The 19,353-nt window shown below is 42.9% G+C and overlaps 1 protein-coding gene across 2 annotated transcripts in view; it reads left to right on the forward strand.

Moving 5' to 3' along the window:
• LOC143933712 (transmembrane protease serine 3-like) overlaps positions 1–16,545 on the forward strand; it is a 55,053-nt gene extending 38,508 nt beyond the window's left edge. Inside the window, exons 10-14 of one of the 2 annotated variants that reach the window (XM_077456703.1) lie at positions 2,607–2,776; positions 5,440–5,535; positions 6,165–6,307; positions 13,958–14,110; positions 16,479–16,545. In XM_077456703.1, the coding sequence (XP_077312829.1) occupies positions 2,607–2,776; positions 5,440–5,535; positions 6,165–6,307; positions 13,958–14,110; positions 16,479–16,499 (583 nt within the window). In that variant the 3' untranslated portion in view covers positions 16,500–16,545. Of the gene's footprint in view, positions 1–2,606; positions 2,777–5,439; positions 5,536–6,164; positions 6,308–13,957; positions 14,111–16,478 lie in introns of those variants that run through there. The other variant, XR_013263141.1, reaches the window with a different exon arrangement.
• Positions 16,546–19,353: the final 2,808 nt, after the last annotated feature.

Below are 19,353 nucleotides of genomic sequence, written 5' to 3' on the forward strand. Positions count from 1 at the left end.
GGTCAATTGTTGCTAGGAGAGATCTACTATTGAAGGAGCGGTCTAATGTTGCTGTCTGCTGGAGGGTCTATTGATGCTGGCTACTACGTTTAATAAAATGTATTTTTGATAAATTACTACACTACGGAGGCCTTCTCTTTTCCTGCATGTAAATGAGCCCCTATTGCCCTGTGAGTGCGACCACGCCGAGGAGTTTTTTGGGAATCGATCAACCAGTGTGGGAAGCTACAGAACGGCTTAATACCTTGCTACATGAGGTGAGAGGCTGGAGGAAATAGTGTGATGCACATTGAATGGTGGAAACTACCTGGATATTGGCACTTGCACTTTATTATTGATGATCCGAACTACACAGCGTGGATTTACTATTCGTGTGGATTTTCTTTGCACGTTTATAGGACTTGTTTACCTCACTATTTAAAGACATCGATTGATGATTATCTGCACTTTTTTCCTTTTTGCATGTTATTTGCACATTGGATTTTTTAAGACTTTCGCAGCAATTTATATTTTATTTTTTAAATACCGTATATAAACTGTGTACGTTTTTTGTTGTTTGCAACAATTTACATGAGATTTTCCATCACAGATATACATTTTTTACACCGTTATAGGATATACAATATGTTAATCGATTTAATATTATTACTAGCACTTTTTGATTGTTATTCTGCACATAAATAATATTATTGTATATATTTCCTGACACTTTAGCACATGCACTTGGAGAATTAAGCATTTTATTGATTTTTATTAGCAACATTATTTGCCATTATTACCATTCATGTTTAGTGTGAGAACACCTTTATGTTGGCAGCTACTTTGATAGGCTTATATTATTATTATATACCCTTGTGGTTTGCGTATTAGTATTTCCTTTTTACAAACTGTTCTGGGAGGGGTCTATTGATGCTGGCTGCTAGGAGATGTATTGGTATTTGTGAGGGTCTATTGTTACTCCAATGGGTCTGTTATTGCTGGGAGGGTATTTTGTTGCTGATGCCGCGTACACACGATCGGAATTCTCGTCGGAAAAGGCTCTGATGGTTTTCCCATCGGAATTCCGAGCGAAATTCCGCTCAAACTGTCTTGCCTGCACACAGTCACACCAAATTCCGACCGCCAAGAACGCGGTGACGTACAATACGTACGACAGAACTAGAAAAAGGAAGTTCAATACCTAGCAGCCAATAACTTCCAGCTCGTAGTTGAATATGAGCATGCTTGAGTTTTTGTGCGTCGGAATTGCATACACACGGGAAAATTGAGAACATGCTATCAAATTTTTGCTGGCGGGAATTCAAGCAGCTAAATTCCGATGGAGCATACACACGGCCGCATTTTCCGATGAAAAGCTCTCGTTGGTCTTTTGCTGGCCGAAATTCTGATCGTGTGTATGCGGCATGAGGGAGATCTATTATTGCTGGGGGGATATATTGTTGCTGGAGGGTCTATTGATGCTGGTTGCTGGCAGATTTATTGTTGTTTGAGGGAGTCTATTGTTGCTCTGGTGGATCTATTATTGCTGGGAGGGTATTTTGTTGCTGAAGCGGATCTATGAATGTTGGATGAATCTATTGTTGCTGGTGGAGTGTTTTGTTGCTGGGGGGGGGGGGGGGTCTATCGTTGCTGGTGGAGTGTTTTGTTGCTGCAATATTGCAGCTGAAAAATTGGACACCTAATTTACTCTTTTTTTGGGCACCAGTGACATGAATACCGTGATAGGTACTAAAAATCTGCACTATCACTGTACTAATAACACTGGCAGGGAACTTCAGGTTAACTACAGGGGCAATCAAAGGGTTAAATGTGTGCCTAGGGCAGTGTTGCCAATCTACCAGATTGAAATTTCCTGGCACGATACCCAAAATTTCCTGGCACCGCCAAGTTTTTACTGGCATTTCACAAAATTACATTTTTAAGTGCAAATTTCAGTACTTAGGCTACAAACAAATACAGTAGGAAAATAGCACTGTGATTTAAGGTAAAAAAATATATATATACTGTATATTTTTGTTATTTTTGATAAAATAAGGGTGGATTATTTAGTTAATTATCAGTTTTTGTCACTTTTGTCCAACTGGAGAGATTTCCCCTTCACTTCTGTTCCATAACCATCACAGAAAGTGAGGGGAAATCCCCAGGATCACCAGAATTGATGTCCCCAATTCTAAAGACCTCCTGCCACCATCACCCCCATCATCACCTCCTGCCTCCATCACCCCCATTACCTGTCACCATCCTCTGCCACCATCACCTGCTGCAACCATCACCAGATGAGACCATCACCCTCTACCACTATCACCTGCCACAACCATCACCTGCCACCATCACCTCCCACCATCACCCATATATTTATGCTTTGAGTATTCTCCATTCTGAGTCTGACTGTTTTCCATATCGCAGGTCTAACTAGCTGCCACCATCACCCCCTGCCACCATCACCTCCTGCCTCCATCACCTGTCTCATACTCTGCCACCATCACCCACTGAAACCATCACCCTCTGCCACCATCGCCTGCCACACCCATCACCTCCCACCATCACCCATATATTTATGCTTTGAGTACGCTCCATTCGGAGTCTGACTGTTTTCCATAACACAGGTCTAACTTCCTTACCGTGGGTCGATGGAAGGTTCACGTCGGCTCTACATCTCTCATCCCATCAACATCTGTCTCCATCCGAAGCATCTACTACAATGGATTCTACAACCCCGAAACCAATGACTTTGATGTTGCTCTGATCAAAACCAGCCAGCCTATGGCCTTCTCTGGTATGTCAGTCCTATTGTATAATACGCTAATGTATCTATGGAGTAGGAGAATTGAAAACGTGCTACATTTTATTTAGCGTTGTACTCAGCGCTGTATTACTGATCTTCACTCAGCTGTGTGCGATGTCCCATAGACAACGATGCAGCTCATCTCAAAACACAGCATTTTTTACTCCCCTGTGCAAGAGGCCTATGGGTGTTTCGCCAAGATTTGTTCTTTCTTTAAGGCCGGGTTCACATATGTGCTGCCGTGGGTTCGTGCCTGGCATCCGGTGCGTGTCTGTTCACTGGTTCAGGTGTGATTCAGGTCAGAATTTTTGCCTAAATTTGCATCTGAACCGGATCCAAAGACGCACGGGACCCTTCTGCAATCCGCTCCGTGCCCGTCCCGGACATGTATGGACCGGTTCTTTTGAGAGCCAGTCACTCTCACATGTCATACCAATTGAATGCCGGGAAACCGGCATCCAATTCGTATATATGTGAACCCAGCCTAAAGCCAAATTAAACTATCAGATTAAATTAGCTAAATATCTTCTTGATGCACCAAAACAGGTGTGCAACGTCTTACCGTTAATTTCCTTTAACCACTTAAGGACCGGGCCTCTTTTTCAGACTCTGTGTTTACAAGTTAAAAACATTTTTTTTTGCTAGAAAATTACTTAGAAACCCCAAACATTATACATTTTTTTTCTAACATTCTAGAAAATAAAATTGCGGTCGTTGCAATACTTTCTGTCACACCGTATTTGCACAGCAGTCTTATGCCGCGTACACACGAGAGGATTGTATGGCGTACTTAGTTCGTCATACAATCCGACGGACAATCCATCGTAGTTTCCACTGAACGGACTTGACCACACACGGATGCACAAACAGTCCGTCGAAAGCTTGCGCGATGACGTGTACAGCACGTACGACGGGACTAGAAATAGGAAGTCCAAGACACAGCAAAGCACCCTTCCGCCGTGTAAATCCTTTCTGGGCATGCGCCATTCTTAGTCCGTCGAACTAGCCTACTGACGAGCGGATTGTCCGCTGAAACCAAAGTACGACGGACAGAATTTCGAAAAAAACGAAATTCTTAGTACTCCGGACTGCACGCTGAAAAAGTCCGCTGAAGCCCACACACGAGCGGATTGTCCGCTGAAATGTGTTTCGACGGACTAAGTACGCCATACAATCCGCTCGTGTGTACGCGGCATTACAAGCGCAGTTTTTTTGAAAAAATACACTTTTTTTTAAATTAAAAGATAAAACAACAGTAAAGTCAGCCCAATTATTTTTTATATTGCGAAAGATAATGTTACGTCGAGTAAATTGATACCCAACATGTCACACTTCAAAATTGCGCCCGCTTGTGGAATGGCGACAAACTTTTATCCTTAAAAATCACCATAGGCGATGTTTAAAAAATTCTACAGGTTGCATGTTTTGAGTTACAGAGGATGGGGCTAGAATTATTGCGCTCGCTATACCGATCGCGGCAATACCTCACATGTGTGGTTTGAACACTGGTATGCTTTCGTTTTTGCACGCGAGCTCGGCAGGAAGGGGTGCGTTTAAACTTTTTTTTTTTATTATTATTTGTTTTACCTTTTATTTTTTATTTTTACACTGTTTTAAAAAAAAAAAATTAAAAATTGTGTGACTTTTATTCCTATTACAAGGAATGTAAACATCCCTTGTAATAGAAAAAAGCATGACTGGACCTCTTAAATATGAGATCTGGGGTCAAAAAGACCTCAGATCTCATATTTGGACTTAAATGCAAAAAAAGAAAAAGAAATATGTTGTCATTTTTAAAAAAATTACATAAAAAAAATGTGCCTTTAAGAAGTATGGGCAGAAGTGACATTTTGACGTCGCTTCCACCTTGCTATGGGGGCCGTCTTCCCCTCACTCGTCTCCATAACTAACCACGTCAAGGACGCGATCACCTCTGCCGACGGTTCCAGTACGCGGCGGAGGGCATTGGAACGTGGCAGGAGGGGGGCCCCTCTCTCGCCACCGATAAAAGTGATCTCGCTTTGAATCCGCCGCAGAGACCACTTTTATCTTGTAGCCGACAGAACACAGGGATACCGGGGGTTATGGCAGCTAGCCATGTATTATTCTCCAATTTGACTGGCCTGCACAGAATCCTGATCTCAACCCAATAGAGCACCTTTGGGATGAATTAGAGCGAAGACTGCGAGCCAGGCCTTCTCATCAAACATCAGTTGCCTGACCTTACAAATGGAAGAATGGTTAAACATTCCCATAGACACACTCCTAAACCTTGTGGACGGCCTTCTCAGAAGAGTTGAAGCTGTTATAGCTGCAAAGGGTTGGCCAACTCAACATTCAACCCTACGGACTAAGACTGGGATGCCATTAAAGATTGTGTGCGTGCAAAGGCAGGTGTCCCAATACTTTTGGTAATATAGTGTACGTACAAAAATAAAACTTTTTTCCTCCTCTGCACACTTCCTTTGTTTATTCAAAAAGTCTATTTAGCCCTCCCAGTTCTTTTTATATATTTTTTTTTTTTTTGGGACTACAAAATAGTTCCTATGCTTCAGCGATAATGACAGTGAGAAGAAGATTCATCTTTGTTCTTTTGCTTTGACATGTTGTTGCTGCCCATGCCCTGATTTCTCTTCCCGTCACTTCTCTTGCAGAGACCCTTCGTCCGGTGTGTCTGCCCAGAACTCATCAGGAATTTCAGGCCACGGGAAACTGCTGGATCAGTGGCTGGGGACACGTGAGCGAGGGTGGTGAGGAGCCAGAGGGGCTCAATGTGTGTGGCTGGGCTCTTGTGTATGGCTAGCTGTCTGCTGTAGTATATTGATGCATACTGATATTGATATTGATACATATCCCCTCTCAAGAGTCGCCTGAAGAGACGCTTGAGAGGGGATATGATTTCAATATACAAATACCGTACTGGGGACCCCACAATAGGGATAAAACTTTTTCCCTGAAGGGAGTTTAACAAGACTTGTGGCCACTCATTAAAATTAGAAGAAAAGAGGTTTAACCTTAAACTACGTAGAGGGTTCTTTACTGTAAGAGCTGCAAGGATGTGGAATTCCCTTCCACAGGTGGTGGTCTCAGCGAGGGGCATTGATAGTTTCAAGAAACTATTAGATAAGCACCTGAATGACCACAACATACAGGGATATACAATGTAATACTGACATATAATCACACATAGGTTGGACTTGATGGACTTGTGTCTTTTAAACATATATGTAACTATACAGTTTGATTGTCTGCCATCAGAGATAACATATAGGCCCCAAACAATATCATCCTCAAAAGCAGCCGTTACACAGAGCCTTGGAGAATTGGCTAGAGGAGGTGAAGGGTGGTTTATAGTTTCTTTCTGTCCCGCCATACCCAGGTCAGCTGTCTCCAGTCCTACGGGAGGCCAAGGTCCACCTGATCAGCAACAGCATCTGTAATCAGACATCTCACTATCCTGGAATGATCAGCGAGAGAATGTTATGTGCCGGCTATCTGGATGGAAAAGTGGATTCTTGTCAGGTATACTTTTGTGCAAATAAGAATGTGCTTTGTGCAATCAATCCTAATCACAGTGCAATATATCCACATGAATGTGTCACTCTTATAAACATTTATCAATCAATCCCAGTAAACATATATCATCGCACTATGCCCACATGGATATATGACATGCAGTATCTCACAAAAGTGAGTACACCCCTCACATGTTTGTAAATATTTTATTATATCTTTCCATGTGACAACACTGAAGAAATGACACTTTGCTACAATGTGAAGTAGTGAGTGTACAGCTTGTATAACATTGTAAATTTGCTGTCCCCTCAAAATAACTCAACACACAGCCATTAATGTCTAAACCGCTGGCAACAAAAGCGAGTACATATGTCCAAATTGGGCCAAAAGTGTCAATATTTTGTGTGGCCACCATTATTTCCCAGCACTGTCTTAACCCTCTTGGGCATGGAGTTCACCAGAGCTTCACAGGTTGCCACTGGAGTCCTCTTCCCCTCCTCCATGATGACATCACAGAGCTGGTGGATGTTAGAGACCTTGCGCTCCTCCGCCTTCCATTTGAGGATGCCCCACAGATGCTCAATAGGGTTTATGTCTGGAGACATCCTTGGTCAGTCCATCACCTTTACCCTCAGCTTCTTTAGCAAAGCAGTGGTCAACTTGGAGGTGTATTTGGGGTCGTTATCCTGTTGTCCCAGTCTCTGAAGGGAGGGGATCACGCTCTGCTTCAGTATGTCACAGTACATGTTGGCATTCATGGTTCCCTCAATGATCTGTAGCTCCCCAGTGCTGGCAGCACTCATGCAGCCCCAGACCATGACACTCCCACCACCATGTTTGACTGTAGACAAGACACACTTGTCTTTGTACTCCTCACCTGGTTGACACCACACACGCTTGTCACCATCTGAACCAAATACATCTGACGGTCTTTCCAACAGAGTTCCGCTGAAACAAACTTGCCTACACACGATCACAGCAAAGTCAGTTTGCTTAGAACGCAATGACGTACGACGGGACTAGAAAAAGGAAGTTCAATAGCCAGTAGCCAATAGCTGCCCTTCCGTCGTTTTTTGGTCCATCAGAATAGCATACAGACGAACGGTTTTCCCGATAGGAATTGATTCAGTCGGAAAGATTTAAAACATGTTCTATTCCTAGGTCCGTCAGAATTTTTTTTTTTAAAAAGCCTGCTGAAGCCCACACACGATCGGAATATCCAATGAAATTATTCCCTCTGATTTTTTCTGCCGGAAAGTCCAACCGTGTGTACACGGCAAAAAAGTTTGAAATATAAAGTAGAAATCTGCTCCATCTTTTTGAATAACCGTGTATATCTGCATCTGGTTGGCGTGGAGACACCATGGAACAGAAGCAGGGTTGGGGTTGAGATAGTCCCCGAAAGGCCTCTGTTGAGACCAGTTTTTGTGCCCCTCACTCAACTACTGCTCAAGTACAAACAACTATTCAGCGTATATAGGTAGGTTCATGGATAAGCAGGTAGGTAGATGGATTCTGATGAAGACTGAACTTTTCAGTAACATGAACTCTCTCATCGCTTATATGTTAGCCCCTGTACACACGGTCGGACATTCTGCCAACCAAATCCGTCGGATTTTGTCCGTCGGATTTTGCCCGTCGGATCTTGTCCGAAACTGTTGCATACACACGGTCGGACTACGTTGTCGAAAAATCCGATCATTCAAAACGTGATGATGTAATTTCGTTACGATGGGACTAGTAGCCAATAGCTTTGATGTAGGAATTTGATCTGAGCATGCGTGGCACTTGGTCCGATCAAAATTCTCTACACATGATCGGAGTATGTCCGATCAAACCAGTTGGTCAGAAAATATTTCCAACATGTTGGAAAATTGGGTCCGATGGAGATTCGGACAGAATCAGTCCGATGCATACCACACACAGTTGGATTATCCGACAACACGGTCCGATAAGACGCATTCCGACGGATTCTCCGACCGTGTGTACAAGGCTTTAGACAGTGAAGATTTTGTTGGTTTCCAGTCAAAATGGGGTCACCAGAATTATGAGAACCCTTTTTGTATATCTCAGCGGCGGTCAGGCAGGAAGTGAAGTTGGTGCTCCCTGTCCAACACCACTTGTATATACAATAACAGAACCGGAAGAATAGCTGGGGCAGTATAAAGAATGTCCCTACATTGCCCCTGTACTATACAACAGTGCCCAGGTCTATGCGACAGAGGGAGGGGTCCCCACATCTTTCCAACCTACATCTGCTCCATTTTTTTTGAATAACCCTGTATTCATTTTAGCATTTCTACCTCCTCACGAATGACATCTACGCTATGGGAACTTTTTGTTTCTGAGCTTTATACGTGAATCATGATCAAAGATGAATGAATAATAGAAAATGCCTTCACCAGCAACTCAGGGATGTTGAATCTATTTTCTATTCTGGTGGGTAAATATTCACAATGTCAAGTGTAATATTAAGTCTGTAAAAAGTGAACCAAAGGATCACCTAGGGCAGTGATGGCGAACCTTGGCACCCCAGATGTTTTGGAACTACATTTCCCATGATGCTCATGCACTCTGCAGTGTAGTTGAGCATTATGGGAAATGTAGTTCCAAAACATCTGGGGTGCCAAGGTTCTCCATCACTGACCTAGGGGATCAATACTAAGCAGATAAAAGAGAGTGCAGACTGGCCCCCAAGCTAGAAGGGGCGCTTTAAGGGAACACTTCATTACTATCCTTACAAGGCAATTTTATACATTACTGTAGGATAGTACTTATAAAAAAGAAGTGTACTTCTGTCCTAAAAGACCACTGAAGTCATGAAGGGTAGTGATTAAAAGTCAGAAACCCCATTGGTTCCCCTAGAAAACTTGATGTCATCTGCGATGGCAAACCCCATGCTGTTACCTGAGGGAGTGTGTCCTGTTTGAGGACCACTCTACACTCTGCCGAGTCAGTAGAGGATTCGTAAGTGGTCAACGCCAGCTTGAAGTGAGCCAACCCCATCGGTCAAGAAAGTTCTGACTTGATTTACTCATTCCTAGTCATAATTAATTAAAGATGGTAGCCATTACATACACAGCATTGCTTCTTCTGAATCCTATTGATAAAACACCTAATGCCTGGTTTAGAGGAACAGCTCATTTACACACCAACATCCAGGAGTGATCTTATTAATGTAAGAAGCCTCTGCTCGGTGATGTGCCACCAGCAGCAGATTTTCCTGTGGCATGACCCTAAAATTAGACAAAATTATTAATCAAAATAAAAAATGGAATTTTAAGATGTGACTGGCCATTGGAAACTACAGGAGAGTTTGGGGTCATATCAGAGTCAACCTATTAACGTATCACCATGATAACACAGGTTACAGTAATGTCTGTAATGGAACAATCATTTGGACTTTGGTACATGGCAAGTCTTCAATCAATATTTAACTGGTTTTATTATCATTGCATTGTTCAATATATTGATTATAATTTATAGTCCTTATAATTCAGGAAAATTCCAATTTATCCTAGCTGTTTTGCACATTGATCTTTTGAAGGTAATGAGTTATCCATGTTTACCAAACTCAGAAATTAGTACATGAGGGCTTCCTAAAAATAATTATGTGGGGAAATATCTGCACTGTCTACAAGGAGTCAGAGGGTCTTCAGTTGGATGAGAAGCTCTCAGTAGCTGCAGATTAATTTAATAGGGATTAGTTGATGGGTTAGATTAGAGTTAGGCAGGCCATATAGATGATGCAAATCTCTTTCCTGCAACCACAATTCCCCCATCATAGCTATGATTAAACACCATTAACAGTGTGAAACGCGTCAGAATCATCTGGACCTGTGTCTCTGATTGATGTATAGCTCAAGCTTTATTCAATAAAGGCATTATTTTGGAGTGCGGCTGTCCTTTTTCCATTTTTCTGCCATTTGACTTTGCTGAGCTGGCACCCTTCATCTCCTATATACTAGGACGGTGTGAACACAAGTGATACCACCTGGAGCCGTAATTACCTTGATTTGGTGTTTTTGGACAGTTCGAATCTTGGCCGGTTCCTGCTGAACAAACCTGAAATCTTACTACTTTTCTTCGTTATTCAAAACTAAGAAAACATTTGGTTGGAGTAAGACTTTACGAAATATTCAAAGGCTTCGTTATGCTTTTGTTGAGGGCCCACGACCAGTCTGGCAGGTCAGATGACTTACCTTTGCTCTCATCGATTTTCTCTACTAATCTCCGTTGGTACTGACGTCTTTTACATCTACAAAGACCTGGAGTATTTTGATTCCTCCAAGAAAGTCGAATTACCTTAAAGACTAATCAATATAATGAGCTATATAGTCTGCTGATAACAAAACACATTATCTTAAAGCAATACCAAGCACACACTGTTTAATTTACAGTATCCCTTCTCTTTCTGTATATGGATAATGGCACTGAGTTTATTTTAATAAAAATAATCTTTACATCTAGTACCTTTTTCCTAATTGATATACAGCTGTCATGTGACCCAGCTCTTTCCCAGCCTGTCTGCAGGGAAACATTGGCAGGAGGAGCTTCTAGTCCTCTGCTGCTTGTCACATGTTTAAAAAAAATGTAAAAAAAGACTCAAAATACAAATAAAAAATACATAATTAATATCAAATAAATGTCTTAAATGGTCAAACAAATATGCGTTCCAACTCAAATCTTTTTTATTTGTGTGCAAAAACATGGATTGACTACCCTAGGGGGTAGTTCTGCCAATCACAGTCTCTTTCACTTCTCTCCAGTCTGTGTCTATTCTTTGTTTGTGCTTTGAATTACAAGGAGGTGATGCCTCCATCAATCAACATGTACCGCCCTTGCCCCCATAGTGTAGAGCTGTTTAGTGGGCATGGAGGAAAGGGAAGGGAGTGGGCTGTCGTTTGTCTGAAATGTACACGCCCATATTTGTGACTGATAGTCATGGGGGCTGCACAGATTAGAAAAAAAAAAGAAATGAAAAGAAGGGAACTGATGCTTGAGCATGCTCAGTAGATGGGGCAATGGCTGGTCTACACAATCTCAGGAGGAAGAGGAGGGGGAAGTGGGCTGTCATTTATCTGGACTGTATACTGGACTGTATACACCCATATTTGTGACTCATAGTGATGCAGGCTGCACAGATTAGAAAAAAGGAGGACATGAAAAGAAGGGAACTGAAGCTGGAGCATGCCCAGTAGATGTAGCAGCAGCCGAGACATGGACAAGGAGGGAGGGACAGTAAACAACAGGATCAACCTTTTTTTTTTTGCAGAATACATAAAACAAATCACATAGTGACAGATCTGGCATAAATCTTAGCTCTTCTTCACTTTTTCCAAAACTAATAAAAAGAAATTTCTTTGGAATAATCTTTAAGAAATACACAAGGGCCCCATTAAACTTCTGTTGAGTACCCACCATCAGTGTAGATGTGAGTTGACGTACCTTTGCTCTCGTTGATTTCTTCTACCAATCTTCTCTGACACCTTTACAGTGTAGCGTTTTGATTACTTCAAGAAGGGCTAATGACCTTAAAGGCTAATCAATATAATAGTTATATTGTCTGCTGATAACAAAACCCATTATCTTAATTGCTGTCATTGACAATAATTGATTATAAATTTATTGTTTCAGGACTGTTACATAATACATTTATGAATTTGAAGGTATTGCTGATGAATATGATTCGTGGAGCAGGCCATGGGGGACACCTGGGAGGTAGAGGGTGGAAATTAGCAATTTATTTTTGTTAAATTATGCAAAATAACCTGTTTATTTCTATTCAGCCAATACTCAGAAGGTTATTTTAGAGCATTAGTGTATTCGTTTATGTAGCGCTACCCCCAGTAGGGGCTGCTGAAATGTTGGATTGTCTGTCACACTGCCCAGCCCAGAATTCACTTCTCAGACACTCAGACAAAGAACAGTCTACATGCTTTTTTTCTTTAGTTTTATTGAGGGGATTGAACTTGGATGGGGTAAGGGAAATGTGGGATGCCCATTAAAATTGGTAGAACTTGCTTGGGACAACTATTTACAGTCCAGTGTATACTCTCCATTTCTCCTCCTGCACATCACTTCCTCTCTAATCTTCAGGTCTTTCTCCTGCAGCACATCGCTTCCTCTCTAATCTTCAGGTCTTTCTTCTCCAACACATCGCTTCCTCTCTAATCTTCAGGCGCAGCTAGCACAAAGTGATGGCTCAGCCAGGCCTTTAGCAATTGCCCTTTGCAGGCAGGGACCGCGGGCCCCTATAGTGTTGAAAAATAGAACGTCTCTGGTGCTAGCTGTCCTACACGTGGTTACTGGGCCCAATAAGCCATCTTCATCCCCTGCCAGTCCTCCTGGCTGCAACTGCCTTTATCCACTGCTCCTTTCACCACAGTCCTCTCTTCTGGTTCTCCACCCATCTCAGACTGCATGCTCCCAGTCCTCTCAGGCTTACCTTCCCAGTCCTCCCGACTGTGCCTCACTCACCAGCCCTCTTGGCTGCAACCGTTGTCCTCCCTGGAGTCTCTTAGTAGTGCTCTCTCCCGCTGTCCTCTCTTTGCACTCTCTTTTGCCTCCAGTCCAAGACCTTTTCATGCGTTCCTGATGGTGGTCCCGACTGTATCTGAGCCCTGGCCCAAGGTCACCCCCCAAACTTGGGAACTCCCTCAAAGGCCCGACAGCCTCCACACTCTCTCACTCCAGCTCTTCCTCCCAACAACTCCCCATCAACTCCCCATCTGGGCTGACCCTCGGTATTTAATTAGGCCTGCCCCCTGCCAATCCAGGTTGGGGATTGGTCAGGGCTCCCTAAAACACCCCAGGCAGCTCCACCTCTCCTCTCCTCCTCTCTTTCCAGAACTTTTCATCAAACTCTGGAAAGAAGAGGGAGGTCTCAGTGATGCTGTCTGTGAGTCACCAGCTTCTAACCTGAGCCAATCCCAGCCCAGAATGAAAACAAACAGGGAACATGCTGATAGAAGAGAGCGCAGTGAGTAGATATATTAGGCCCCTTCCACACTACTCTCTTGCCCCCAGGACTTATACACAATGCTATAGTGCCTGGCCACACATCAGGGCATGTATTAACTGAGCAAAGCACACTGGTACTTACTGTTGGCAGACAAGCAGAGTGGTTCAATGACAGTCCAGGTACAAGGCAGGCAAGGGTCAGAATAGTCAGGGTCAATCTGTAGTCAAACGGCAGGCAGAGTTTAGAGAGTAGTCGAATATATAATCCGAGGTCATCAACAAGCGAATCCAAACAGCGGAGCAGGGCAAACAAAACACGCAGCTTGAGCACATGTAACCAGCATTATCACAAGCATGAGACTGCAAGCTTGGCTGGCTTAAATCAGGTTTGGTCTCCACATAGAGACTGGCCACATCAATCACCTTGCAGGTGGACAGACTGACAGGGATGGATCATAGCCAAAACCAAGATGCCAGAATGAGATTAGCAACTGTCAAAGAACAGGAGCATTAACACACTCCCGACACTAGTCTCAGGAGATTTGAAGACAGATTTGTTGATGTTCAGGTTCTCTTTATACTGAAGAAATTAAATAAAAAGTACAGTACTATAGGTAAGATATTTTTATTCTGGTTCCAATACTACAGTGCAGAACATTGACATGGTACTTTCTTTACTTTCTTTATAAACAGGGAGACAGCGGAGGCCCACTGGTCTGCCAGGAAGGAGGCCTGTGGTGGCAGGTTGGCATTGTCAGCTGGGGAGAAGGCTGTGGTCGACCCAACCGCCCCGGAGTTTACACTAACCTCACTGTATTACTGGACTGGGTCTACCACCGCCTACAGGTAAGTGATGATGAGAGTCCAGGAGGGGAACTCCGCTACTCCCAAATACACTTTATACTGCTCAGGGTCAACTACCTATTAACAGTAACTTATTTGCTCATCATTTTTCAAGTATTTAATTTTTATCCCTTTCAAGTTAGGCCTTCTTGTTCCTCCTACAAAGTTGGCTGGTTGACATGGGTAATTTATTAATAGAGCCTTTATGCATTCAGAACAAAAACTGCCTTTGTATTCACCCCGAGCACAACTGGAACTGCACACTGTGTACAAGTAGCACACTGTGTACTTTACAACAGCCTTTGCTCAGATTCAAAGACTTCAATAGGAACAGTGCTGTTCCTGTTGAAGACTTTGAATTCAGCTAGCAGCGCTATTTTCTCCCCTGGTGCTGAAGGCGGAGCATTTAGAGGCTACCGGCTTTCACTTCTTCCCCCTGCAAGTCCAGGCACTGTTGCTCCCCCATTAGTTGCTTCAGTCAATTTCTATGCCACCTGATATCCCCTGCTGCCTCCAGGCTCACTCCTATCCCTTTAAAAGCACCTCTTTCTCCACCCCAGGCTGCCTGATCTTCCTCTTTGCCTTCAGTGCCCTCCCTTTGACAGAACCACTTTTCCACCCCGTGCTGCCTAATCCTCCTCCAGCTCCAGTCCTCTAACTTTGCAACCACATCCACACAAAATCCCTCCCGCTAGCACTTCCCCACCCATGTTTCTGCCCACTCCTCACCTCCCTTCCCATGTTGCTGTCTCCTGTTCCTCAACCCCTTATCCCACCCCCATTTGACAACCACCATCCAACACTGAAATCCTTTGATTCTCACCCCTTCATTTAATGCCGCGGTACCTTCCCATCCAGTGCTGCAGTTCACTGCTCCACAGCACCCACTTGACACCATGGTCCACCACTACTCACCCCATTTCACACTGATGTCCCCTGCTACTCACTCATCCTATACTGTAGTCCTCACTGTCAATACAACACTGCTGGCCCCCATCTGAAGCTGTGAGTCCCCACACCTCACCCTCCATCCCATGCTACTGTCCCCCACTCCTCACCTCTATCTTATGCTGCTGTCCTACACTTTATATCCACACATCCCATGCACCCCCTTCTCTACAAAACCACTTCAACCCCCTCCCTACCTCTCCTGGTCACAACACCTCCCTCATATCCACATCTCCCAGGCCTTTGTGCCTCTATGCTACTCACCACACACCTTAGGTGCTCCCACTCCCCCACTTTCCCATGACCTTGGTCATGATACCACTCTGCCACCTACCTCACCCCACCACGTCATAGTACATCTCTCCCATCTACTTTACAGTGCCTAGATCACAGCAGATCCATGCCATCCACTGCATCACCCCCAGGCACCACACCTCAACCCCGGTTATAATGACTGCCATGTGAGGAGGAGAGAAGAGCTCCACATGCCTGCTGAATATGAAAATACAAATATTTGTTAAGATTTTAATTATTTACCTAACAAACTGAAAAAAATATTTTAAAAACATACTTTTTTTATTCCTTACCATAATTTAAAAAAAAAAAGGAAATATGTACAAAACCACAATAAAATCCCTTTAAGGCTAGCCCCAGATGGGCAGACATCTTATGCCACGTACACACGACCGGACTTTCCATCAGAATAAACTCTGACAGGCTTTCTGACGGAGTTCCACTGAAACGGACTTGCCTACACACAATCACACCAAAGTCCGTTAGTTTAGAACGTGATGACGTACGACGGGCCTAGAAAAGGAAGTTCAATAGCCAGTAGCCAATAGCTGCCCTTGCGTAGTTTGTGGTCCGTCGGAATAGCATACAGACAAAGGGTTTTCCCGATAGGAATTGATTCCTTGGGAAAGATTTAAAACATGTTATATTTCTAGGTCCATCAGAATTTTTGAAAAAAAAAGTCAGCTGAAGCCCACACATGATCGGTATCCCATGAAGTTATTCCGTCTGACCTTTTCTGCTGCAAAGTCCGGTCGTGTGTACGCGGCATTATTGCAAGTGGGGAGTCATCTGCTATCTTCAGCCACCCTGGGACCCATCACTGTACTTGTATGGTTACCTTGTTCCTTTTCTTAGTGAAAAGAAGGTAAGGTTGCAAAATATATAAGGGAAAGTTTAGGTATCTAAATAACCCAATGACTGACGCTTTACCAAGTTTTCAGTCCTTTAATATTTAGAGGTTTCTTATCTTTACTAGGATGCTGATCCAGAGCAATGATGAGCGACAAGTGCATTTAGATAGGAAGTTGCTAAAAATGATATATATATATATATATATATATATATATATATATATATATATACAGTATGCCCCAGAATTATTAACATTCTCATCCTTTCTTCTTTGCAGAATGACAATGAGATTCCATGACAAGACGAGAGCTCATCAGGGAGAATAAACAAATGAATGCTTTTAATTCTGCCTGGTTGTTGTTTTTTTACATTACATTAATTAGAAGGAGTATGAAGATCTGGAGTTCTGACTTAACTTAGGAAGTATTGACACCAGAAACAGCCAGACAGCTAACACTTTCAGATGGAGGTCAGCAATGGCAATATACAGTGCCTTGCGAAAGTATTCGGCCCCCTTGAACTTTTCAACCTTTTGCCACATTTCAGGCTTCAAACATAAAGATACATTTTTTTTATTTTTTGTGAAGAATCACCAACAAGTGGGACACAATTGTGAAGTGGAACGAAATCTATTGGATTTTTGAAACTTTTTTAACTAATAAAAAAATGAAAAGTGGGGCGTGCAAAATTATTCGGCCCCCTTGCGTTAATACTTTGTAGAGCCACCTTTTGCTGCGATTACAGCTGCAAGTCGCTTGGGGTATGTCTCTATCAGTTTTGCACATCGAGAGACTGAAATTCTTGCCCATTCTTCCTTGCAAAACAGCTCGAGCTCAGTGAGGTTGGATGGAGAGCATTTGTGAACAGCAGTTTTCAGCTCTTTCCACAGATTCTCAATTGGATTCAGGTCTGGACTTTGACTTGGCCATTCTAACACCTGGATACGTTTATTTGTGAACCATTCCTTTGTAGATTTTGCTGTATGTGTGGGATCATTGTCTTGTTGGAAGATAAAGCTCCGTCCCAGTTTCAGGTCTTTTGCAGACTCCAACAGGTTTTCATCCAGAATGGTCCTGTATTTGGCTGCATCCATCTTCCCCTCAATTTTAACCATCTTCCCTGTCCCTGCTGAAGAAAAGCAGGCCCAAACCATGATGCTGCCACCACCATGTTTGACAGTGGGGATGGTGTGTTGAGGGTGATGAGCTGTGTTGCTTTTACGCCAAACATATCGTTTTGCATTGTGGGCAAAAAGTTGGATTTTGGTTTCATCTGACCAGAGCACCTTCTTCCACATGTTTGGTGTGTCTCCCAGGTGGCTTGTGGCAAACTTTAGACAAGACTTTTTATGGATATCTTTGAGAAATGGCTTTCTTCTTGCCACTCTTCCATAAAGGCCAGATTTGTGCAGTGTACGACTGATTGTTGTCCTATGGACAGACTCTCCCACCTCAGCTGTAGTTCTCTACAGTTCATCCAGAGTGATCATGGGCCTCTTGGCTGCATCTCTGATCAGTCTTATCCTTGTCTGAGCTGAAAGTTTAGAGGGACAGCCAGGTCTTGGTAGATTTGCAGTGGTCTGATACTCCTTCCATTTCAAAATGATCGCTTGCACAGTGCTCCTTGGGATGTTTAAAAGTTGGGAAATCTTTTTGTATCCAAATCTGGCTTTAAACTTCTCCACAACAGTATTACGGACCTGCCTGGTGTGTTCCTTGGTCTTCATGATGCTCTCTGCGCTTTCAACAGAACCCTGAGACTATCACAGAGCAGGTGCATTTATACAGAGACTTGATTACACACAGGTGGATTCTATTTATCACCATCAGTCATTTAGGACAACATTGGATCATTCAGAGATCCTCGCTGAACTTCTGGAGTGAGTTTGCTGCACTGAAAGTAAAGGGGCCGAATAATTTTGCATGTACCACTTTTCAGTTTTTTATTTGCTAAAAAAGTGTAAAATATCCAATAGATTTCGTTCCACTTCACAATTGTGTCCCACTTGGTGATTCTTCACAAAAAATAAAAATTTTATATCTTTATGTTCGAAGCCTGAAATGTGGCAAAAGGTTGAAAAGTTCAAGGGAGCCGAATACTTTCGCAAGGCACTGTACATACACTATATGGTCAGATGTTTGTGGACACCACCCCATATTAGGATGTATAGCAGCTTTAAGTGAAGGGTACTGGTAAAGCTGTAGCATACAAAGACATTTTAGACAATTGTGCGCTTTCAACCTTGTGGTAACAGTTTGGGTAAGGTCCTTTTCTGTTCAGCCATGACTGTACCCCTATGAAAGTCAGCTCCATAAAGACATGGTAAGATGAGTTTGATGTGGAGGAATTCAAGTTGCCTGCACAGAGCCCTGATTTCAACTCTCCTGAACACCTTTGGGATGAATTGGAATGCCTATTGTGTGCCAGGTCTTCTCCAGTATTGGTACCAAGCCTTATTTTGGCTGAATGGGTATAAATTCTCAAAGACACACTTCAGAATCAGGTGTCCACAAGCTTTTTGGCCATATAGTTTATTTCCCAACAGGTTTCCTTTATCAATGCCTGAAAGTGGTATTCTGGCTAAAACTTTTTTAGGATATCGAGGGAAAGGTTAAATAGATGGTCTATCAGATTTTTTATTGCTGCCTGAGTCATTGAAAGCTTTTGCTTCAAGATCCTGTCCTGATATACAACAGTAAGTGAGAAGAAAATCTCCACAAAGTTAAAGGGGTTGTAAAGGTAAATTTTTTATTTTCTACATAGGTTCCTTTAAGCTAGGGCATTGTTGGTTCACTTACCTTTTCCTTTGATTTCCCTTCTAAATGTTTTTTTGCTTTGTCTGAATATCTCACTTCCTGTTTCTCCTCAGTAAACTTCTCACCATCATCCGAGCTGGTGGTTAGTCAGCCAGAACAGCTTACTGAACAGCTTACTGAACAGCTTACTGGGGTGAAACAGGAAGTGAGAAATTTAGACAAAGAAAACAAAGAAAAAAAAACATTTAGAAGGGAAATCGAAGGAAAAAATAAGTGAACCAACAATGCACTAGCTTAAAGGAACCTATGTAGAAAATAAAAAAATTACCTTTACAACCCCTTTAAGAGAAATCCAAATCTTGCATTTTCTGGTGGCAACTGTCAACAGTGGGAGAG

This window comes from Lithobates pipiens, unplaced genomic scaffold (assembly GCF_037356315.1).
Source record: "Lithobates pipiens isolate NorthernLeopardFrog02 unplaced genomic scaffold, aLitPip1_a1.2 Scaffold_27, whole genome shotgun sequence".
In the NCBI taxonomy this organism is placed as follows: domain Eukaryota; kingdom Metazoa; phylum Chordata; class Amphibia; order Anura; family Ranidae; genus Lithobates; species Lithobates pipiens.